The 23,828-nt window shown below is 46.0% G+C and overlaps 2 protein-coding genes across 3 annotated transcripts in view; one reads left to right on the top strand and one right to left on the bottom strand.

The window, feature by feature from the left end:
- SNRPC (small nuclear ribonucleoprotein polypeptide C) lies at positions 1–21,654 on the bottom strand. Its single transcript, XM_082245342.1, has 6 exons — positions 21,546–21,654; positions 21,366–21,408; positions 17,445–17,553; positions 3,432–3,521; positions 3,225–3,329; positions 1–273 (listed from the first exon to the last, which is right to left on the bottom strand). The coding sequence occupies exons 1-6, from the start codon at positions 21,551–21,553 to the stop codon at positions 149–151; spliced, it is 480 nt and encodes a 159-aa protein (XP_082101468.1). The 5' UTR covers positions 21,554–21,654; the 3' UTR covers positions 1–148.
- A 198-nt stretch (positions 21,655–21,852) lies between these two features.
- The window catches only part of ILRUN (inflammation and lipid regulator with UBA-like and NBR1-like domains), a 75,745-nt gene continuing 73,769 nt past the window's right edge, over positions 21,853–23,828 (top strand). Inside the window, exon 1 of one of the 2 annotated variants that reach the window (XM_082245340.1) lies at positions 21,853–22,414. In XM_082245340.1, coding sequence (XP_082101466.1) covers positions 22,257–22,414 — 158 coding nt within the window. In that variant the 5' untranslated portion in view covers positions 21,853–22,256. The remainder of the gene's footprint in view (positions 22,415–23,828) is intronic. The other variant, XM_082245341.1, reaches the window with a different exon arrangement.

Genomic DNA, 23,828 nt, shown 5'->3' with positions numbered 1-23,828 from the left:
AACGTTCCACAATATTCTTTACTATGTTTTAAAATTTTGAGGACAGTTACAAAGTAAAAATAGCATCTGGTAAGTATTTTGGCCAATAGGCTCAGTGACCCCATTTTAACATTCGCCATTTGAATAGCATTTACAGGAATGTAAAGATCTATCGGTCAGGGCGTGCCATGCCTGGACGAGCTTGAAGCATCATGGGACGGGATGGTGGGCGCATCATTGGTGGACCTGGCATCATTGGCATGTGAGCTCCCATTGGTGGTCTCATACCAGGACCTAAATGAGACAAAGAATGACCTAAATGAGACAAAGAATGAGTCACGCATAAGGAAAGAATGAGTCACGCATAAGGATTTAAATACTTCATCATCACACATCATCCCATTTATAAATAAACTGCTAGCATGTATTGTTTTTGAGAAATTAACCATTTGGCAGTATCACACAGGTTTCAGCTGGAAATAAGCAATGAACATTTAGCGGTAAAGCATATTCCCTGGAATTCATAGAGTGTGCTGTCTAAACTCTTTATAAGTCGGTCATGCAGAAGTGTGACAAATGGTCACACTTAAAAGTTTTATACTTTTTTTTTTAACATGTATTTGAATCAGCTGCAACTCTAACAGAACTGTCCAAAGCATTTCTCCTGTGATGTGGCAAAATGGAAATGTATCAAATAGTTCCACAGGAACCTAGACAAATGACTCGATTACTTGAAGTCGCATGTCAGTGCGACTTGAAGACATCTGCACGACTTCATGCACATATGTCTATGCAAGTCGCACCTGAACTTGCAAAAAGTAGTGCAGGAATTTTAAAAAATCAGTCCGATTCTGATGGAGTCGGACCGATCTGACCGCTTCTGTTGCAGACAATATCGTGCTACTTGTCATGCGATTCAAACTAACAAATTGCATGGACAAGTCACACCAGTGTGACCAGGGACTAAGTGTCCTAAATAAGAACTACTTTTCAGTTTTCGTACCGATGTGTGCCAAAAATTAAACATCTGACGTTTTATAATTTTCAGAAAGGCTTCCAAGTACTTTTTACACTGCCAAAAACATGTAGCAATCACCCCATTGTGTTTAAAGGTCTGAAAAGGATTTATGTGTCCCCTTATAGCCATTGGTTACATAGTAGTTGAGGCTGAATAAAGACAATAGCCTATCCAGTTCAACTTGTGTAGGTGTGAATCATTTCTCATACCCCTGAAAGTTTTGATTCTTGAGATGCACGTCCAAGAGTCTTTTAAACGTAGCCATAACCCCCACAGTTACCACCATTTGTGGCAAAGAATTCCACAGTCTTGTAGCCCTTACTGTAAAGAACACTCTGTAGCCTGAGGTTAAATCGCTTCTCCTCTAAACGCATTGTATGGCCTTGTGTCCTCATGCATTCCTTGCGACTGAATAGTTTTTTTTCTATGCTCAAATCACCGTTGAGGTATTTGTAAATTGCCATCATGTCCTCTCAGATGTTTCCTCTCCAGGGAGAATAAATCAAGCACATCTTAAACGCTCTTCGTAATTAAGGTCCTCTAATCCCCTAATAAGTTTAGTTGCCCTTCTCTGTACTCTCTCCAGCTCCAACACATCCCTTCTGAGGACTGGCGACCAGAACTGGACAGAATACTCCAGATGTGTCCAGACCAGTGTTTTATAAAGTGGCAGGATTATAGTTTTATCTCTGGAATGCCTTATGAATGCTAATCTGCCTGCTTTGGCAGCTGCAGCTTGAGATTCCATGCTATTGCCAAGTCTATCTTCTAAGACTCCCAGATCTTTCTCCATTTTTGATACCCCCAGAGGTTCCCCCCCCAGCGTGTATTTTGCTTTTATGTTATTAGTCCCAAGTGCAATACCTTACACTTCCCCCACATTAAACCTCATTTGCCATGTAGTTACCCACTCTTATTTTGTTCAGGTCCTTCTGTAAGATTTCTGCCTCACGATGTGGTGAAGTTATTGCCCTGCTCAATTTTGTGTCATCTGCAAAAACCGAGAGCGAGCCAACGACTCCATCCTCAATGCTATTTATGACTAAATTGAACAAAATTGGTCCCAGAACTGAGCCTTGGGGAACCCCACTTACCATCCCAGACCAGTCTGAGTATGCATTTATTACCACCCTTTGGACACGCCACTTTTGATCATTAGTAATTTTCTGCAGAGCAAACCACACCAAAATTCTTGAATTTCAGATAGTAGTCATTGCGTAAAAAAGGGGAGGCTGGTACACCCCTTTAAACTTAAGAATGTTTGCTTTAGGCCCCTTTCACACTTGTGCGACTTGTCATTGCAAAAATCGAATGACAAGTCGTTCATTATTTCCAATAAGCCCCATTCATATCTGTGCGACTTGAAGTCACACCGACTTCAAAGTAGTCCCTGCACTACTTTTGGCATGATTTTGATGCTTTGAGGAAAAGACATAAGCCCAGTCAAACTCGCATCAAAATCGCAGCAACAAAGTCACGTCAAAATCGCGCGATAAGAATGCATGTGTGGTATTTCCCAGGGTTGATTAGATATATTCTATATAAAACACACTGCAGCAATACCTGCATTACATACATCTCACGCTGTAGGACACTTGTTATGGCACTATGGGAGCTAGTGGTCCGAAGTAGATACCTGTCAGTACAGAGAGACCCCCCCCCATGTTTAGTTGAAAGACCATTTTCGTTATCTACTGCAAAAGTGCTGGCTTAATTTTTCATAGGGACAGGCTTCCTTACACCTCACCAGCTTTGCTCCAGTGTACATCGATATAAAAACTTACAGGGGTAGAGCCACCAAAACCGGCTACCATGCAGAGCTGCGCCAGATTTTGCACTCTCCAATCAGCTTCTAACCTCCGCTTGTTCAATTATGCTTTGACAAAAAACCTGGAAGCCGATTGGTTTCTATGCACAGCTGCACCAGTACTGAGCCGAGTTGTGTGTGTCTGTGTCTATGGACACACACAACTTGACTTGAGAGAAAACTTGCATGTCTGCTCCCATAGCAAGCAGCTTGCTATGGGGCAGACACAAGACACACGTACAGTGCCAGCAAGAGACCCCAGAAGAGGTTCAGGGCTGTACTGTGCAAAACCATTGCACAGAGCGGTATGTATACCATGTTTATTATTTTAATTAAAAAAAAAAACACTTTTACAACTGCTTTAAAAGCCAATAATCCTATTTTCAAGTACTGAGGATAATTAAAACAAGAGTAGCTTACCATGGCCTACTGGCATCATCCCCGGTGGAGGAGGTCCCATCATTGGCATCATTGGAGGCCCAGCCATTGGTGGTGCAGGCATCATACCAGGGCGTGGGGGTCCACCTAATAAGGATGAAACAGGGGTATAGACAATATTAAATGGGGAAGGTAGAATAGGAAAATTAAAAAGTGTTTAAAAGCCAAATTTAATAAAAACACACTTACCTAGACTAGGTGGAGGTGGAATCATGGCACTTCCAGCTGGTGGTGCAGCAAAAGGTGTGGGTGGTATCTTTCCTTGCTGAAATGCAGCAGCTAAAAGAAAGAAGAAGAAAAGTTTGACAAATTACATAGGTGTTTAAAAGAAAACTGGAACATACTGTGCGATAAGAGGCACCATAGGGAGCTAGCCAAGTATGACACTGCAATGTACCATTATATCCTAAGATCACATGATAGAATGCGTGCTTGTTTTTGTAAACGAGGATAGACAGACAAGATAGATAAGATAGATTAGATAGAAAAACACAAATTTCTCTAGATGACCTTAAACAAATGCATAGAAAGACACTGCATGAACAACTTCCACAATTTAAAAATTGCTGTGTACCCATTGAAAAGAATACAAGACGTTTTCTAAATAGGATGCCGAGTGAGCGACTCCCTATCATCACTGTAAGATGCAGACGTCGCAGCAACAGCACCACCCAGAAGGTTCAAAGTTTACACTGTATCTGGCAAGAAATGCAAGTTTTAGCATATTCAGCTTGAGAACATTTTTTTTGAATATAGGAGCCAGCTAAATAAAGTTAGGTGCAAGTTTTTTTTTTTTTAAACACTTGCCTACCAGGCACTTTAACCCTCTTCCTGCCTGGGCCAATTTTCAGCGCCGTCACACTTTGAATGACATTTGCAGGTTTTTTTTTTTTGTTTTTTTTTAAACAAATAGAGCCTTCTTTTGGTGGTATTTGCCACTGGGTTTTTTATTTTTGTTAAACAAAAAAAGTCAAAGGGAAAAAAAAAAAAACCCACCACCCACACTTTTCTTCATTTTGGTTATAAAATTTAGCAAATAAGTCATTTTTCTTCACTGATGTGCATGCGGTGAAGAGGCGGCACCGATATTCTTCACTTATGAGGCTGGATGACCGCACTGTAGCAGTCTTTCAGCTACAGCAGAGGTAGCAAGTGGGAGGCGGATGCGGCCAGCTGACAAAAGCCCAGGCACCAGGATGCAATTTATAGTCGCCATGGCGACCTAGGATTGTCAAGTTCTGCCCATCCTTGTAACCAAGCTGGTCAAGTCCTCTTCAGCGGTTGATGGTACTGATGTTATCCAAGTACAATGCAGTACCAATAGCCCTGCATTGTACAAGATGACAAGAGCACCCACAGACAAGAATGTAAGATTTGAGTACCACCTCGAGAGTAAAAATGCATTTCCCTGCTTCCCTGGACATAAAGCATTTAGCCCGTGAAGTACTGGGTTTGCTCCACTGCACGTGGAGAATTGGTTTTCCCCAGAGACAGGCTTTAAGAATTAACACGTCAAGGGAGGACAAAGGAAAGTAAAATTTTACCAGATAAAAGTTCAGCTTCAATGAGCCACTGATTTGAAACAAATACTGTATATGCATATAAAAACTGTCTTAAAGTGGATGTAAACCCTCACATATACCTAGTGCATTGAACAGCCTCAGAGGATACACGGATAAAACCAATCTCCCTACATAAGGTTTTTATGTATTTATCTGCTGTCTTCGGCTTTCTACACTGATCACGTTAGAATTGTCTTTCTGTTCCAGCACTGGGTGTGGAGTCTAGGCATACGCTGTGACAGCTGACTGGAGGAAAGGCACACACCCCCCCTCCACATAGGCAGAGGAAGGAAGAAACATGCAGAGATGTGCTATGAACAGACCCAGCTCTCTGCTAATCTATCTCTATGCACCCACCTTGACACAAATGTCCAGCTGCTTTTATCTCCTGCTTCAAAAAGCCTGTCAGAAGTTATCACGCTGATAACAGAAATGGAGCAGCAGAAAGACATGGGATTTAAGACTTTGGGGAGAGAAGTAAACACCTCTCTAAAGGAAAATTACTTTGTCCTGCACCAGCAGCATGCCCAGATTCAACACTGAGCTGTAAATGTGCAGCAAGGGGAAAAAACAACCCTATACGATAGCCATTTTTCTACAAAAGCCTTTAGTTCCCTTTTAAGGACCATATTCTGTCATCTGCTGTCGTCCTGATTGAGATTGACATGCTTTTTCCGCAGAGGTTTACTTTCTGAAGAGTTGCATAGTTGCTTCCTGCATCACCAAAATTACAGGCAACCCTCAGACAGGTTTGAAATTTTGTGGCGGAAGGAAACCTGCAGCATCACCAGAAAATGCATTCCAGGATCAACAAATTAAAGTTTAAAAGGAATGGGGTACCCAGCCAGGTAAAGAACAGTAGCAGACAAAAAAAAAAAAAAAAACTTTTCAGATAGACTATGCTCTTGCTATGCATCACAGGGGGTTTCATTTTAATATTTTGACTGCAATGTCTAGATAAAGGGCATACAAGGACATAAGACTGTATACGACCCGCTTTCACTGCAAGAAAAAGATAATCAAATGGGCTACCTGCTCAAATGTAACAATTTAAACAAATACTCTGCAATACCATTGCTTATTGTGGTAGAGTTTCATTCAGCAGTACAGATGAACAAGGCATATTTTTAGATGAAATGTGATAGCAGGGAAACTGGTCTATTTTTAGGTGGACACAGTATAGGTTAGTGCTTTTGGAACTGGATGCCTCCTCTTACTTTAGATCAGGGATCAAACTACGGCCCTCCAGCTGTTGCGGAACTACACATCCCATGAGGCATTGTAAAACTCTTGACATTCACAGATATGACTAGGCATGATGGGAATTGTAGTTCCTGAACAACTGGAGGGCCATAGTTTGAAGACCCCTGCTTTAGATGGTCAGAAGGCCAAGTGCATTTTCTAGATAACAAGCATTTAGACATAACCCTTCAGATATTTAGTTAGGAAAGTTGGAAAATGTGTGAGGTCTAAATGTTTACTAGATTTTGGATGTCATTTTTATGGTGCCAGCGCTGATTTGATAGGCTATTCAGAACATGACATGGGCATTGCATATAACAACCAGATGCTTTAGGATATGATTACACTATTGCATTTCAGTAACCAGTATGGTACCACAAAGCATGATACCACACTAAGCCCGTGTTAGTGCTATTCATTTTTTTGGTTATTTTAACGGGCTCCTTTTGATCAGTCTTCCTTAATACAATGAACTTTAACACGCATTAAGACTTTGGCAAAGGTGTGAACCAGACCTTAATATGGAACTCCAAGGCAGATCATGGACGGTGCAAATTTCTCTCCAGCAACCACAGGCTGCAGGAAAGAAATTTGCATATTTCCCCATCAACAGTGTTGACAAGGTAATCCCTCCAGCCTAGACATCGTAAGGGGAAGGGGGTGGTAGACAAGTATTTCTAGCAGCTACTAGCCATTATTGCAAGAAAAATACAGCAGGCTGGTTGTACTAACGTTGATCAATCGCTCAACTTGGTACATTCAGACTGCCCATGCACAGTTTGAATTTCGACTGGTTCCTGTTGAACTGGCCAAGATTCAAAACAGTCTATGGCTAGCCTAAGTTATGCCCAAAAAAGCAGGCAGAGTTCAAAGTTACAATTGCCTGAGGTCTCCATGCAGATATCAATGCCATATGTTAACTGTCCCTTTTACTACACCATTTCTCAGGGTGGAGGTGGCCACCGTGAGGCAGCAAAACCCTGCCTCTACCATGTCAGTCTCCAGCAAGGAGCACAGTAGTGACATCAATTCTCATTCCGTTAGCGGCAGCACTGCCATAGATTTTACTCATACAGCTTTGAGGCTGTAGGCACAGGAATACTTGAGACACTCGCATATCAGGAAAAAAAAAAAAAAAAAAAAAAAAAAAAAAAAAAAAAAAAAAATCACTGCAATTTTAAAAAGGTGGAACTCGGGATATAAATATTTTCCGCATACTGCTTAGGCAAAGCATTTCTTAAATCAGTTCTCTGGCCCCTTTTTTTAAAATGAAATAAGGTAGCAGCTACAAACACTGTAGCTGCTGACTTTTTTAATGAGACACTTAGCTGTCCAGGGATCCAGCGCTGTCCTCACCTAGGCCGGTTCTACACTGGTCTTTGGGTCCCTGGTGCCAGCTTACGCGAGTCATGCTGCACTGTCTGAATGATCCCAAACATGTCCCAGAAGGTTGCGGCAGGAAGAGAGGGGGTGAACTGACAAAAATTGACCAACTGTCAAAACTTAGTAGCTGCACCTCCCACATGTATTTCCAACTGTACACAGTGGCAGTGGCGGCCGGCCGATAGGGGGCGCGCCCCTTCTCAAAAAAAAAAAAAAAAAAAAAGTCAATTTTTGCACACTAGGGGCGCCGGACCTAGTGCTGGGTATGGGGGGGGGGGGGGGGGGGTTTTGACCCCACCTTTGGCTGGCAGAGGCGCCGATTGGCGCTCTTCTGGGGGTCATCAGGGCGCAGAGCAATGCGCCCCGACACTCCCCACTTTACTGATGTCCGGTCTGTGATTGGTCCAGACTCCAGCCTGGACCAATCACAGGAGGACATGGACCTGCTGACGTGACGCGTGGGGGCAGTGCACCGCCCCCATCACCTTCCGTTCCCGCCCGGCACAGAAAGGGGACACAGGACAGGAGAGCCGCCGCGTGACACTTGAGTCGGATGGATCGGAACTTGCTGACCTACCCAATGCTATTGGCTGGGGGGGGGCGGGCGGCCTCACGTTGTGAATGATTGGTTGGCTTGATCGGATCGTGCAGAGATAATCTGCGATCAGACTCAGATCTGAGGCCACCCGCCCGCTGCAGCTGCTGGCACAGAATAACTGGAAGTCTGCGCTCTGCAGGAGGATCACATCCTGTCACTACTTCACCTCCAGTGATCGGCAAAAGAGGAGCTTCCCACAGTGCCCGGAGAAGTCGGGGTGTCCAGTGTCAGCGTGTCGCCCCCTCATGGCCTGAACCTGCAGGGGGAACACCATGTGGGGGAGCCTTCACTCCGGACCCAGGAGCGACGTGTCTCCCGTCTTCAGCAGCCCACAGCACAGCAGTCGGTCCGGTCGAGTGAGCCAGCCCAAGAGCAGGTAAGTGACATGACCTGTGACATGACCTGTACCGTGCCTGTACCATCTGTGTCATGCCTGTACCATGACCTCAAAGCCACGCAATTTTTTACCGCAAAGCAATACCCATTACATTTTTCTTTTTGCGCCCCCCCCCCCCCCCCAAAAAAAAATTTTGAGCACCAGCCGCCACTGCACAGCGGTGTGCCTGGAGTTTTAGGTTCAATAAAACCAATGAGAAAATGCATTTAAGCTATCCACATGGTAAAAGCTCATTGTACAATCTACTTTAAAAATTTGTAGTGGAGCGGTCTAAATAACTAGATATACAGTGCTTTGCAAAAGTATTCGGCCCTCTTGAACTTTGCGACCTTTTGCCACATTTCAGGCTTCAAAACAAAGCTATAAAACTAATTTTTTGTGAAGAATCAACAAGTGGTACACAATCATGAAGTGGAACGAAATTGATTGGATATTTTACTTTAACAAATAAAAAATTGAAAAATTGGGCGTGCAAAATTATTCAGTCCCCCATAAGTTAATACTTTGTAGCGCCACCTTTTGCTGCGATTACAGCTGTAAGTCGCTTGGGGTATGTCTATCAGTTTTGCACATCGAGAGACAAATTTTTGCCCATTCCTCCTTGCAAAACAGCTCGAGCTCAGTGAGGTTGGATGGAGAGCGTTTGTGAACAGCAGTTTTCAGTTCTTTCCACAGATTCGATTCAGGTCTGGACTTTGACTTGGCCATTCTAACACCTGGATATGTTTATTTGTGAACCATTCCATTGTAGATTTTGCTTCATGTTTTGGATCATTGTCTTGTTGGAAGACAAATCTCAGTCTCAGCTCTTTTGCAGACTCCCACCAGGTTTTCTTCCAGATAGGGATGCACCGAAATGAAATTCTTGGCCGAAGCCGAATAATAATAAAATGTTTGGCCGAAGGCCGAATACCAAACGCGGTGTTTCACATTTTTTCCATTTATTTTGCCAATTTTTTGTCCTCTCATGTCTCTCTCTCTCCCTAAATGTTACTGTAGGGAATGGGATTCAGTGCACACTGCAGCCTTGTACCATAGGGTTAATGTTAGTGACACTGTAGGGATTGGGAAGGATGCTGGGAATGGAAATCAGGAAGCATGCAGGCAGCCTTGTAAATTTTAATTGCAGATACAGGGCACTGGGCAGGTCAGGGTTAATGTGGTAACATCAATTACTCAGTGACAGTCAGTCAGTGTGGACTCGATCAGATTATACAGTCTCTCATAGTGGTGGTAGTAGGAGGCTGGAGGTGGACTAGTAGTAGCCTGGAAAGGAGCACAGCCGCATACATACATTACTCACTCGTGCACTGCAGCCCGCCCCACACATTCAGTGAGTCTTACTCTCCTCCCTAGTTTTTTCAATGGCACATTCAGGAAGCCAATCACGCCGTGAGTAGCGGCACAGCGGAACCAATCAGGTGTGCAGGCACGCGTGATTGGTTCGCTGTGCAGCTAATCACGGCGTGATTGGCTTCCTGAATGTGCCATTGAAAAAACTAGGGAGGAGAGTAAGACTCACTGAATGTGTGGGGCGGGCTGCAGTGCACGAGTGAGTAATGTAATGTATGCTCACCGCTGAAGTGTCCCGGCTTCACGGAAGTCTGCGAGTCCTCCTGTCCTCCTCAGAGTCCCTTCCCCCTGTAAATATCGTGACCTCGGCGATATGAATATCGCCTACGGCCACAGAACGATAGTCGATATCATATCGACTATCGTTCAGCCCTATTATTCGGCACAAAATTATTCGGCCTTTTGACTTATTTGGCCGAACACCGAAAGTGCTATTTTTTCTATTTTCGGCCGAATAATGTTCGGCTGCCGAACATTCGGTGCATCCCTACTTCCAGAATGGTCCCTGTATTTTGCTCCATCCATCTTCCCATCAATTTTAACCATCTTCCCTGTCCCTGCTGAAGAAAAGCAGGCCCAAACCATGATGCTGCCACCACCATGTTTGACAGTGGGCATGGTGTGTTAAGGGTGAGGAGCTGTGTTGCTTTTACACCAAACATAACGTTTTGCATTGTTGCCAAAAAGTTCGATTTTGGTTTCATCTGACCAGAGCACCTTCTTCCACGTGTCTCCCAGGTGGCTTGTGGCAAACTTTAAACTACACTTTTTATGGATATCTTTAAGAAATGGCTTTCTTCTTGCCACTCTTCCATTAAGGCCAGATTTGTGCAGTATACGACTGATTGTCCTATGGACAGAGTCTCCCACCTCAGCTGTAGATCTCTGCAGTTCATCCAGAGTGATCATGGGCCTCTTGGCTGCATCTCTGATCAGTCTTCTCCTTGTACGAGCTGAAAGTTTAGAGGGACGGCCAGGTCTTCGTAGATTTGCAGTGGTCCGATACTCCTTCCATTTCAATATTATCGCTTGCACAGTGCTCCTTGGGATGTTTAAAGCTTGGGAAATCTTTTTGTATCCAAATCCGGCTTTAAACTTCTCCACAACAGTATCTCGGACCTGCCTGGTGTGTTCCTTGTTCTTAATGATGCTCTCTGCGCTTTAAATGGACCTCAGACTATTACAGTGCAGGTGCATTTATACGGAGACTTGATTACACACAAGTGGATTCTATTTATCACCATTAGTCATTTAGGTCAACATTGGATCATTCAGAGATCCCCACTGAACTTCTATAGAGAGAGTTTGCTGCACTGAAAGTAAAGGGGCTGAATAATTTTGCACGCCCAATTTTTCAGTCTTTGTTAAAGTTTGAAATATCCAATAAATTTCGTTCCACTTCATGATTGTGTCCCACTTGTTGATTCTTCACAAAAAATTACAGGTTTTATATCTTTAGGTTTGAAGCCTGAAATGTGGCAAAAGGTCGCAAAGTTCAAGGGGGCCGAATACTTCCCAAAGCACTGTATCTGCAAGTGTAAAAGGGAATCAACATTGCTGTGTTAAGGCATCTCTATTAAATGTTGTCCCTAGCTCCAAACTGAGTTTCCCAACTAAAAGGAACAAAGCATTGCACATTAAATTATCGCATAGGGCTATGTTTACATGATTTACGCCTCCTGTTACGTTGTTTCCTTGATGTTCGGCTGTATTTCAATTCACTGCCTTTGTCGATTTGTATGCCTTTCTCTCCTCAATAAACATTGAGATATATATATATATATATATATATATATATATATATATATATATATATATATATATATATATATAAAAAACACCCCACACAACAGGGGTTGTAATACTTCCCCACACTATCCTAGCTTGAAGGGTTACTGAACCAACAATAAAATCAGTCTGTAAATGCAGTAAAGCATGCTTGTTATACTCACTGTGGAATCTAAGGGGTTAATCCTCTGCATTGTGTAAAAAGGCTGTTTGATCCTCCCCTTCTTCCCTTGGGGGGGCAAGCTGCACATGCTCAGTTTGGTGTTTATTGCTAGAGTTTTTTTTTTTTTTTTTTAAGAGTGCATGTGATCAGCACAGGGCCAATCAACACTGTCCAGACAGAGGGTCAGGGGTCCTGCAGCCTCATAAGACAATCAGGGGAGAATGAAAACTCCTCCTACAAGCTTTAATCAGACACTTACAGACGTTAAAAAAAAAAAAAAACAGTTCTAACTGCCGATGAGAAAAGGTATTTTAAGTTAATATTTAATAAAATTGCATTTCGTGTGTACTGTGGGAGACCAGATATAGGGAATGCAAGGTCCTAGGTTGACAATTTTTCACTGGCCCCATGAACGACAGGACAATGTCACCAGTGCCGACACCCTGCGTGCAAAGTGACAGCAACAAAGAAGGCCACCTTCTGTAATAAAGGTAGGCAGAGGATACCCTCGATACTTGCAAAAGGAGGGTCTGGAAGAACCGACTGCACCAAACTAAGGTCCCTAGTTGGCGACGGAGGAGGCACCAGAAGAACCAAGTGTCGCACCCCCTGGAAGAAGTTACGCACCAGGGAACGAGTGGCCAGCGGCCTGTGGAAGAAAAAATTACCAAAGCCAAAACCTGACCCTTCACAGTACTCAAGGCCATCTTTTGATCAACTCCCCCATTGAAGGAAGCCAAGATCCGGCCACTAAGAGCGAGGGGGAGCCCAAGAAAACTCACGACGCAATACGTGACTTTCTCATATGATGTAAAAAAAAAAAAAAAAAAAAAAATCCTCCTAGAAGACGCTTCCCACGCTTTACGCAGGGTGGGAATCAATGAAGCAGACAATCCTCCGTCCCTCGATACCTTGCTTACAGTCAAGCCGGCAAGTCAGCAACCGTAAAGCCAGATGGGAGACCGGCCCCAGAGATAAGAAACCCTCCAAGGAGTGTCAGCGGCAAGCCTGACCAGGTCAGCATACCAAGCTCGGCGAGGCCAGTCCGGAGCAACGAGAATGACCGAAATCCCTTCCACCTTGATCCTGCGAAGGATCCTTGGCAGCAACTGGAGAGGAGGAAAGGCAGACAGAAGCCGATACTGACCTTAGCCCATCGGTGAGCACTCTTGCACAACCATTCCGGCGCCAGCCTTGCGCAGGCGACCATGCCAAACTTCTCAGCATCGTTCATGTTGAACCTACCGAATGTTCTTGCCTATGACAGAACCCATGGTGCCAGCATTGCACCCGCCAGAGGGTCCTGGGAGCGAGTCACGATCTCTGCACTATCCTGTAGATGTGATGCCAACAGGACCATGTCCGGAGTGCCTCCAAACGAAGGCACAACTGCTGGAACGACTCTGGATGAAGGGACCATTGCCCTGCATCTAGGGCCTGTCGACTGAGGCAATCCGCCAGCTAATTTTTTTTTTCCCCCCGGAAAGGAAACCGCAGATAGAGCTGGAACAAGGCGCTCTGCCCAAAAAAGAATCACCACTTCCAAGGCCGCAAGGACACCCTTGGTGCCTCCTTGGTGAATGACAAGCCGGATCGCTCTCAGCTCCAGGACAATAAGCTAGGTAACCTGGATCCTCCAGGGACCATACTCCCGAAGCAGAGAACCTGCCGAGGACTCCTCCCCACCTGAACAGGCTCATAACCGCAGTGACAATCGTCCAGTAGAAGGGGAGGAAGGATTCCAGAGCAAGACTCCCTGGGCACCCGGCTCAGCAAGTCCAGAGAGTTTAGATTCCAGTCACCTTCAAGAAGGATTGCCTCCTGGGGGATCCCCAAGAGGGATTGAGCGAAAGGGACCGTCTTGAAAAACAACACCATCAGTCCCAGAACTCGCATGCAGGTCCGAAGGGAAGACCATGTGCGGGACAGCAACAGTCAACCGCAGTCTAAAGTCCCAAGAGTTTTTACCCCGGAGGGAGAAACACCCTGAGGAAGAGTCCAAAGTCAGGCTCAGAAAGTTTAGTTTCATGAAAGCGACCAGGGATGATTTCTGAAGGTTCAGAACCCACCTGAACTCCTCCAGAGTTCTCACGGTGACAGCATAGTTCGTTGTCAGCACCGTAGGGGACTCCAAACGGAGAAGCAGAGCGGCCAGGAAACCAGGTCCCATACGCCCAGCTGCCACAACAGTGCCAGGAGCTGAGCCAACACCTTTGTGAAGACCCTGGCAGCATAAGAGAGACCAAAGGGTAACGCCACAAACCGAGAGAGATCCTTGCCCACAGCAAAAAAAAATGGAAAACATGTAGGTGTCCCGAACATAACGGGATGTGAAGGTAGGCAGCTTGATGTCTATGGAGGCCAGGAATCCCCCCTGATGTAGAGAAGCCACCACCGTGTGCACCGATAGCAGCTTGAATTTTTGATCTGCACGGAACCATCAAAGGATAAGTAGGTCCAGCTTGATGAATCTGAGCCTGAACTGCCCCAGAGCACCTGTAAACGATCCAGGGACAGCCGTTAATTGGAAGGGAAAAAAACCTTACCGGAAATAAACGGATTGAAACTCGATTTTGCAACTGGACCGCATGACCTCCTGAACCCAGTCAGCTGGTAACCGGGCCAGCCGCAAGTCCTCGACTGGTCAGGACCTCCCCCACCCCCTAGATGGGCAAGGAAGCACCTTCAGGCTGAGTATGCCTTGTCCGCATGTCTGGAAAAAAAAAAATCTCATGTTTTCCAGACCAGGGTCATTTGGAAACACGCGGAAGTCTGGAAGGACTTCGCCACATCGACTGTCCGAGGGACGAAGAAACTGTTTGTGAGCCAAAAGGTAGGAACCCCGACTGTGACAAAGGCCCTTACCCTTGTTAGCCTGTGGAAGAAAACTCTTCCCTCTGTGAGACCCTTATATAATGTCATCCAGGGCAGCAACAATCAGGAGATCCCCCTGAAAAGGGAGATCCATTGAGACCTTCTTTGAAGTTTGATCCCCAGATCAACACTCCGGTCAAGTAGACGCCGGACAACCACCGCCGAAAAAGACAAGGTGACGTATACAACAAGGGAGCCTCGACCTGCACGGCATCGCAAACAAAATGCAGCGCCTGCGCCAGCTGGTCTAACAGCTCCTCCAGGGCAAGAGGGACATGCCCCACACCAAGTCACCGCGGTGGAACTCCGACCATCAGGGCAAAAACTCTTCCCAGTGCAGACTAATCCAGGGAGTACAGTTCGCATCGCAGGCCACGGTCCGCGCCATCCTATTACCCAAGTCCTTAAAGAACGGGGATTCCTTCATCGGAACAAACGGTAGTCCCATTCAGCTAGAGACTGTACGTCCACGAAATGCGGAACAGTCCTCTGTACCAGAGACTCCCCAAAAGGGCAACGTTTAACAGCCGTATAGACACCCCAGGGGGAACATCTCAGTCCCCTCCAAAATGAGCAGCCAGCAAAATGAGCCGCTCCGGGTGGCATGTGCGTGCCAGATGCCATCTGTGCCCTAGGCACAGCCACCTCTGTGAGCCCCAAATTGTAGGGTGTCACGCACCGTAAACAGCCAGTGCATCCACAGCGCCTGTTGCGGCAGGGGAAGTAGAAATGTCATCATCCGAGGAGACATGGCGTGAGGTAACAGACCCGGCAGGGATGCCCACGTCTGCGGCAGCTGAGCCAGACTCGACTCGAGACATCAGATGAGGCAGGGGTAGGTGTAGAAACGTTTTAAAGCGCACCTACCACCTCCACCTGGGCCCAAATGCTTCTCGAACTGCATAAAAGGCAGCAGCGGACAGTGGAGATTCGGAAGGCCCTGCGGCCTCCGTGAGGGGGGTCAGGTGGGAACAAATGGCCTGCAAGATCCATACTGAACCTGAGGAACCCGCCAGTAAAATTTTAAAAAAGCAGCCCCACAGCACCCCCCTGGAGGTCAGGCACACGCTAATGGACCCCCACATAGAGGGGGAGAGAGCACCCTCATGACTCACTGTCCTCCAGGCACTCCCACCAGCCTTCACAGCAAAAAATTTACCGCAGAATGGCCGAAAACTGGTGTACCAAGATGGCCGCCGTCATAGAAGCAAACAGAGGCTACAACAAGATGGCGGCCCCGGACGTGAATCAGGACCCACAGGGGGACCCCCCAAACGACCATCCACACCAGAAAATCCCCCAAAAAGGCACCCCCCATGCACGATCAGTAGAGCGCTGCGGTCGGCGCACTCCCCCGGTCCCCCGTGCGGCCTGCACACTATGCCCCAGCCTCAGGTAGGCCCAAACAGTCCCCGATGTGGGAGGGAGGTGGGGAGGTAGGGTCACAACAGGACAGAGGGAAACCCAGGAGTGTGAGGGTCCGACCAACCCAGGGAGAGGGCCCTCGTCCACCCCAAAATCCGACAGGGAAGAGGGTTGGAAACGTTTACTCACCATACCGGGAACACAGGTGGGCGCCATCTCTTGACAGGACCCCACGCCACTGAAGTGGGGGGCTGTCGGCCAAATAGGAACGCTCCGACATAAGCCTAGACCCTGTCGTGTGCGTCCTGGCGAGACGTTTAACTCGCGGGGCCAGTGCCTGTCCAGTGGGTCTATGTCGCCGCCAACGCAGCTAAAGTCTGCACGTGCTTGCTGGCCAGACTGGGGTGACTACTGGATATAGGGATCCAGCCCAGCATAATTGCTTGAAGATCTCACAGGGAAAAAGGTTCCGGAAAAAAAAAAAAAAAAAAAATCTACATAAAATACTTTATATGCTAGGACCAAAGATCCCAGCAAGAAACTAAGTCCTTACTCCTGACTAGGCAGATTAAAAAACGGACCCTCCGGGACTGCCCATAGGTGTAGCCAGAACTTTTTTCTGCCTAGTGTCCTCCTCCTGTAGGGGGCAGTATTACCCTACTGATATGAATCAGAACTGCGTCCCCTTCAATGAACAAAAGAAAAAAAATGTTTCACCACTTGTCATGTCTATGGACACACAACCTGCCATGTGAGCATACATAGAAAAGGAGGAGCGGAGAGCGGCAGCAGGGGATTCCAGAAGAGTTGGTTAGGGACCAATATTTATTATTTTAAATAATAAATGTATTAACCGCTTCAAAAAAGGTGAAAAAAAAAAGTCTGAACTTATGTGTTTTTGCCTGGACATTGTACAAACATACAAAAGAGGGCACAAACGCCTATAGCATTACCACCAAAACCATTAAAAACACACAACAGTGTTATACTCACAAAATTGGAATAAAACTTAGTTTACTTCTCAAGTAAACGACCGCAGGTGAGACGGGTAGCTCATCTGATGCCATACGGTGGAAAAAGCTTACGCGTTTCAGTGGACAGACCCTCTTCCTCAGAGCTCTGAGATACCAGTCTCAACTGCTGGAGCTGTTAACTTAATAAGCTTGATTTTTTTCCAATTTGAGTATAAACAGTTGTGTGTGTTTAATAAATGGTTTTAGTGGCAATGCAATAGGTGTTTGTGCCCTCTTGTGTATGTTTTTACAGTATTTGGAAGACTGCCCAGTCTGAGAGGGGCTGCATCGTTGAAACCACTGCCCACTACAGTCTGAAAATTCCACTGGATTAAGAGCAGGATGGTTTTCTATTTGAATTCCTGAACGTGCCTACATGGATACTTCTCTATGCAGATAATTCACACCAAGTTCCTAGGTCAGTACAAAAGTTAAAGAACCCCCCCCCCCCCCCCCCAACTTACTGGTTTTATCAATAAGACTCTGCGCCTGCTCCTCCATCCATTTCTGATAGTAATCCTTTACATTTTCCTTGTGTTTTCTTCCACTGCAATGTGTCTTCCGAACTGAAGGCTAGAAAATAAAACACAAATTAACCTGTTGACCAGCAGCACCACTGCTGTGTCTGGATTCTAGAGATAGAAATGTTTAGGAAATAATGGTGTAGCAAAGACTGGCAGGAGAGGACTTAACATCTGAATAGCCAAGCTCTACCCTCCATTCAAATATATGAATGGTTCTTAGACACTCTACTAAGCATATTCAACACCCAAGGAGTCACAAGAGTCTTGTGCAAATTGCAATACAAATACTACAAAACGAGTGCCTTTCCTGGTATGGAACATTGCTGAAATTATACCTTTGCCAGCAAATATATAAACACGCGTTACAATTTGACCCAAGAATTACCCTTCGCTCTATGAAAATTACGTAAAACACCAACCCCCCTAAACTATCCAATCAATTTGTATCCAATCAGGCAGGGCTTTTGCACAAATTGTTGGTAGATCCAAGGCCCCCTTCACACTTATGAGACCTAAAAGTTGCGCAATTTTACTGCCATTTTGACTGGACTTGAAGCAATCCCTATAGACCTCAAAACGCATTAAAAATCTGCCCAAAGTAGTGCATGGACTACTTTGAAGTCATTGCGACTTGAATTCGTACAGATATGAATGGTACTCATTGGCAATAACGGAGTACAACTTGTCATGCGACTTTGCAGTCCCAAATCGCAGGACAAGCCACACAAGTGTGAAAGGGGCCTTAGGCCTCCTTCACATGGGGTGTATGAATCTGTACTCCAAGTGAGGATCATGTTTACATGCACAGGTGTTACTTATATCCCCATGCAGACAAATCCCAGGGTGCGTTTTGCACCTGCATGGATGTCTTATTGGGAGCAGTGGCTGTAACATCTATGCATCCCTTTGGGGGTAAACATGGCCCTTACATGGGGTATGGGATTTATACGCCCCATGTGAACAATTCATCCTAAGCCTAGGTTTAAACACTATTTCAGTTATCGCACCTGCTCTCGCATCCACAACCAAAACACGCTGCTCTTTAAAGAGGCGCAGGGCTGCAGTTCTTAATGGCACCCCCATGCATCTAAAAATACAGCACGTATAAGGGTGCAAGAAATTCTGGGAAATCACAAAGTCCAAAAGCTCCATGAGATTTCCTTGTTGCTGCATTTTAAAAAAATGGTGCAGGAACCTTTTTCCTGTATGAAATGCAGGTGCAGCAGCCTTTTCAAATGAATGGGCTGCCATGTCCACACAAACGTGGCTCAAAGAGCTGAAATAGTGTGAACCAGGCCTAAAAGGAAATTGAATGATCAGATTGTAAATGTTTTTTGTGAGCCCAAAGCAGAACTTAACCCATTATAACTTACGTTCCTCCAATCTCTGCCCCCCCCCCTTACAAAGTTGAGAAAAAGTCATCTTTTTGTGCATGGTAAAATTACCCTTTTTTGTGCTACAAGACAGCATTACCTTCTTTCCAGGCTAGACCAAAACTACGTAGGCCCCTCAATGTCATGTCACACCTCCCAGGACATGTGCGCAGACAAAACACAGGTTTAAACTGTCTTTCCCCTAATGACGTCATTTGTGACTAAACATGTAGGAAGGAGCCGAAACATTCGCCCATCATGCATGCCTGGCTTGCTGCAACCAGCTTGGATTCTAGTACCCAGTTTCTGGATTTATATAGAAACGCTGGATTGTCAATTACAAATTCAAGTGTATATATTGAACACTTATTTTCCAACTGAACTTCTGTATGAATTGTTCTTTTTCCCCAAGCGGTTGATACACTGGGTATTGCCTACTTCTGTGAGTGGCGTTTACTGCAGGAGTGATGACCTCATGAAACAATATTGTGGATACCTGCATACCGGGTTACTGCTGTGGTTTTTTGACAGACCTATGTACATTACATCAAACGCTTTTTAACCACTCTTTATTGGGGGTCATTGTATTCTGATAAGCCCCCTCCTGCTGAACGCTGGTGGGGTGATATGCTGACTTGCTGGGACTGGAGGGCTTTCTGGGATCCACGTCTGCTGCTGCCATCTGTTTTTACCATTTTCTTTTTCTGGTCCTCCATCATCGGTCTTTAGATCACCATTTATGTGACTTTTCACTTTTTCTTCATTCATCAATCTTACTGCACATATTTTGTGGAGTTATGTATATGATTCTTAATGTGACACTAAATATAGTGATCACTGTTTGAACTTCTAAAATTGTGCATGGATTCATTTTAGGTTTTTACTTTTATGCCCAATTTTCATGGTTAATGCATAATAGTAAGAGTTTTTAACTCTGTTGTACTCTGTATCTGGGTATAGCGTCAGCTGCTTTAAGTTGTTTTGCAATCAGACCAAATTTCTTTTTGTGTCCGATTCTAAAACATGGGTGAAGTCTGCGCATGGATGCCTAGGATCTCTAAAATGCCCGTCCTCACAAAATGACCAAATCCTCAGACAGGCTTCTGCCAGGTCCCAGGTATCAGGTTTACAGCTGATAGGGCAGGGCAGGAGAGATATAAAGGGGAGCGGAGTGATGCCATGGTGGTGTGGGAGGGAAGTCAGGATTAGCCATCCTAAAGCTAACCGTACACTTCACCCAGCCTTTTTCAACCAGGGTGGATGCCTTGGCAAAATGCCTAAAAAATTGCCCAAAATGTGTATACAAGCCAGCATGTGGATGAAGGCTGCCTTTAATTACACAAAGGCCACAGGTTTTCATTGTGCACCATTACAGCCTTCTAGCATCCTAATGACCAATGGCATCATCAGTTGATAAGTCACCTGCATGGCATCCTATGTTTTACCCTCCCCTGCCCCTCTCCATCAGCATTGGGGTCATATTAGCTGAGTGACGGAGAAAAACTGAGGGTGAAGAGAAACATTGGAAAACTAGTCAGAATAATTGTCTTTGCTTTGGAAGAATAAATCACCTATAACATTCGGTGTCCTAATTGGGGCATGTGGACTGGATGCTGCTGCATTATGTAAAACTATTAGAATAGCAAGCCTCAAGATTGTCCATATTTTAAAAGGGTGCCTTTGTGGCAGTGTTTCTCAAACTTTTTTTTCAATCTGACTATAAACACTGCTTTAGATCAGCTTTGTGTGACGGTTCACATTTGTGCGATCATAGATAGCATGTAATTCGGAGCACACTCCTCCTAAAATTACATGCGATCTCTGTGCAGTGCAAATTCCACCATACAGTTTGTATGGCTGAATTCGCACCGCAATCGCACCTAACTCGCACAGGACCCTTTTTTGGTCCACAGCAGAATTGGATTGCATTGTGGTTCACACTAGTCCGATCCAATTCCATACGAACTTTCAGATCGCACTGCGATATACGATCTGATGGTGTCATTAACTTTTAATTGACACCCGCAGCGTATCGCATATGGTAGTGTGAACTGCCAGGTGTGCAGATGAGATGCAGGAACACGCTGTATATTCGCAGCATTCCTGCATCGCACAAATGTGAACCGGCACTGTAGCAGAAGAGCATTGCTTGATAAAAAAAAAAAAAAAAATGCACTGTTTAGGTTAGTCCTTTTACACCATTTTGGAAAATTCAAAAGAGAATTGTACCATCGGATAGCATAGTGTATGACCAGCTAATCATCAGTGTTCAGTAAGTGGACTCCTCCAAACACATGCACATCGGTTTCCAGATTTACCACCTAGATAGGGGTAAACAGGTTGGGCTACTTATACAAGTTCCCATACATTTCAGCAGCTATGATCAGCACTCATTTAGAAAATACACACTAAAAGCAATGTGCAAGAGACTAACTATTTAAGTAAATGAATGGAGAAAGTCTACTATAGTCAAGTACAATCAACTTACCGAGTCATGGGTGAGGTAGGTATCACAGTAGTCGCAATAAAACCTGCAAATAAAGCATTGTAAGCGTTAACCTTGTCACGTGGAAACTCTACAGCATCTATATAGCATACACAAAGCCCATTCGGCCGAATATGTACAACAAGCCGTCTACAATCACAGATTCCCGGCTAATTCACTTACTTAGGCATGGTTCCGACCACCAACTCGCCACCTTTGTCTCCACCGGAAGCAATGCGCCAAACAGCCCGCCGGTGTTAAAGTTGACAGGAAATTACGTAGGGCGGCGCACTTTAACTGCGACGCCATCCTGCCTAAGGGCAAATTAGTGCCATTGCTACCAGACCACAAATAAAGTCACGCAGCCCTAAATAAATGTTTATACCACAACTGTGACTTTCACAACCCTTTCTGTTCATTTTTGATAAAGCTACGCCGCTCTTTTAGGTGTTTAATCTGACAGGGGCGGCGTCAGCCGAAATGCGTCTGAACCGTCTCTGCCGTGACGTCATGACGTGTCTAGCGCTCAGGAAGCGGGGAGGCCCCGAGTGGCCTGCTGCGGAACCGGAGACCGGGGCCCTTGAGTAAAGGTCCCGGGTACGGTGACGGTGGCACGTGCGGAGCGTGCAGTCCGAGTCCGTCGGCCTCGGGTCAAAGGTCACCGGCTCGGAGGTCAAAGGTCACCGCCGGTGTTACCGAAGGAACCTCAGCCTCCCGGGGGTCAGCTGAGGCAGCCCGGGAGAGGTCTGAGAGGAGCAGAGAGGGAGCGGCGGAGTCCGCCTTGGCGGCGGTGGTGGATGTCAGTGGTACCTGAGGGCCAGAACGTGGGCTGGATACAGGACACCTAGACGTGTTTAGGCGCTGTGAGGAGACTCCCTGCTCCGGCCTGGTGTCATGGAGGGCATGGACGTGGACCTAGATCAGGAACTCATGCAGAAGTTCAGCTGTCTGGGAACCACCGATAAAGATGTGCTCATCTCTGAATTCCAGAGGCTACTGGGCTTTCAGCTAAATCCTGCGGGCTGTGCGTTCTTCCTGGACATGACCAACTGGTAAGTCGGGGGGCTAGACTTCTACATGTGTCCAGGATTGTTTATTATTGCTTTCCACTTCTCTGATGCCTCTTACAGTGGAATTCTAGGCTACTACTAACTAATCCTAACCCCTATTTTCACTACCCTGTAGGAGGAAGATGCTTATATTTATTCTCATGACACTCCAGTCTGGTCATGTAATCCCCCCCCCCCCCCCCCCAGCAATGGCTGCAGGTGAGAGAAGAGGGCACTGCCAACGGCTGGAGTGGCTCGGCAGTGATTTCCCCCATAAGCCTACTGTCCCTTCTCTCACCTGACGCCACTGTTGGGAGCCAATCATGTAAACAAAGCAGCGTGCTCTCAGAATAGGTAAGTATATGCCAGATCCATACTATCCGCTTTTTTTTTTTTCAACTCCTGCGGGTTGGATAAAAAACAAACTCTGCATCCGTTTGGAGCTTCTGTACTAACCATGTGAGGTTAGTTCAGCAAACTCCCCCCCTGCTTAGCTGTTGTATTCTGACGGTGGGCGGCTTCCCGCTAGAACACTCTGATCAGCGCTCTCTGCCACTGGCTGAGAGCTGATCGGGAGTTGGTCGGATGCTGATTTTCCAGCATGCACGTTCGACAGAAGCTGGCCGAATGGCTGGCTTCTGTCTGACAGACTGACATACACAGAGGCTGAATAGTCAATAATTTTTTGCGCTCACCGTTTTCTCTCCCCACATTCGACCTGTGTGTACCCGGCTTAAAGCGGTTATAAACCCAAAGTTCAAAAAAAAAAAACCTGCAAGACAAAGGCATAATGAGCTAGTATGCATCGCATACTAGCTCATTATGTATTACTTACCTTAGAACGAAGCCCCGACACGGTCCCCCGGACATCGCTGCGGGCGCTGCCATGATCCCTCGCCGTCTCTTCCGGGTTCGGCGGCTCTGGCGCGGTGATTGGCTGGAAGAGACGGCTCCAGCGCGATGATTGGCCGGAGCCGCGATGACGTCACTCCCGCGCATGCGCGCGGGAGTGATTTTCCGGCAAGCTCCCGGCAAATAGATTGAAGGTCCCTCCGGACCTTCAGAGCGCATGCGCCGCTCGCGCTTCAAATATCTCCTAAACCATGCCGGTTTAGGAGATATTATTTGTACCTACAGGTAAGCCTTATTATAGGCTTACCTGTAGGTAAAAGAGTAAAAAAGCGGGATACTACCGCTTTAAAGCAGAGTTCTGTCTCCCCCTCTAAAAATTAAGTCAGCTGCTACACATACTGTAGCTGCTGACTCTTAATATTAGTACACTTTACCTGTCCTAGAGTCCAGCAATGTCGGCACCGCAGCCAATGTTTTCATCAGCTGTTGGGTGCTGCCGCTGCCATTGCTGGTCAAGGAACCCGGCAGTGAACCGGCGGGTCCCTACTGCGCATGCGCGAAGTGC

The sequence above is a fragment of the Pelophylax lessonae genome (assembly GCF_965119305.1).
Source record: "Pelophylax lessonae genome assembly, chromosome: 2".
In the NCBI taxonomy this organism is placed as follows: Eukaryota; Metazoa; Chordata; class Amphibia; order Anura; family Ranidae; genus Pelophylax; species Pelophylax lessonae.
This window is presented reverse-complemented; position numbering and strand designations above follow the sequence as displayed.

What these genes read in the sequence shown, in the direction of transcription:
- SNRPC (XM_082245342.1), bottom strand. An exon ending in TCCACCTCCACCTAGTCTAG is followed by an intron (nt 3,330 to 3,431) that starts GTAAGTGTGTTT and finishes CATCCTTATTAG; the next exon opens with GTGGACCCCCACGCCCTGGT. An exon ending in GATGATGCCAGTAGGCCATG is followed by an intron (nt 274 to 3,224) that starts GTAAGCTACTCT and finishes TGTCTCATTTAG; the next exon opens with GTCCTGGTATGAGACCACCA.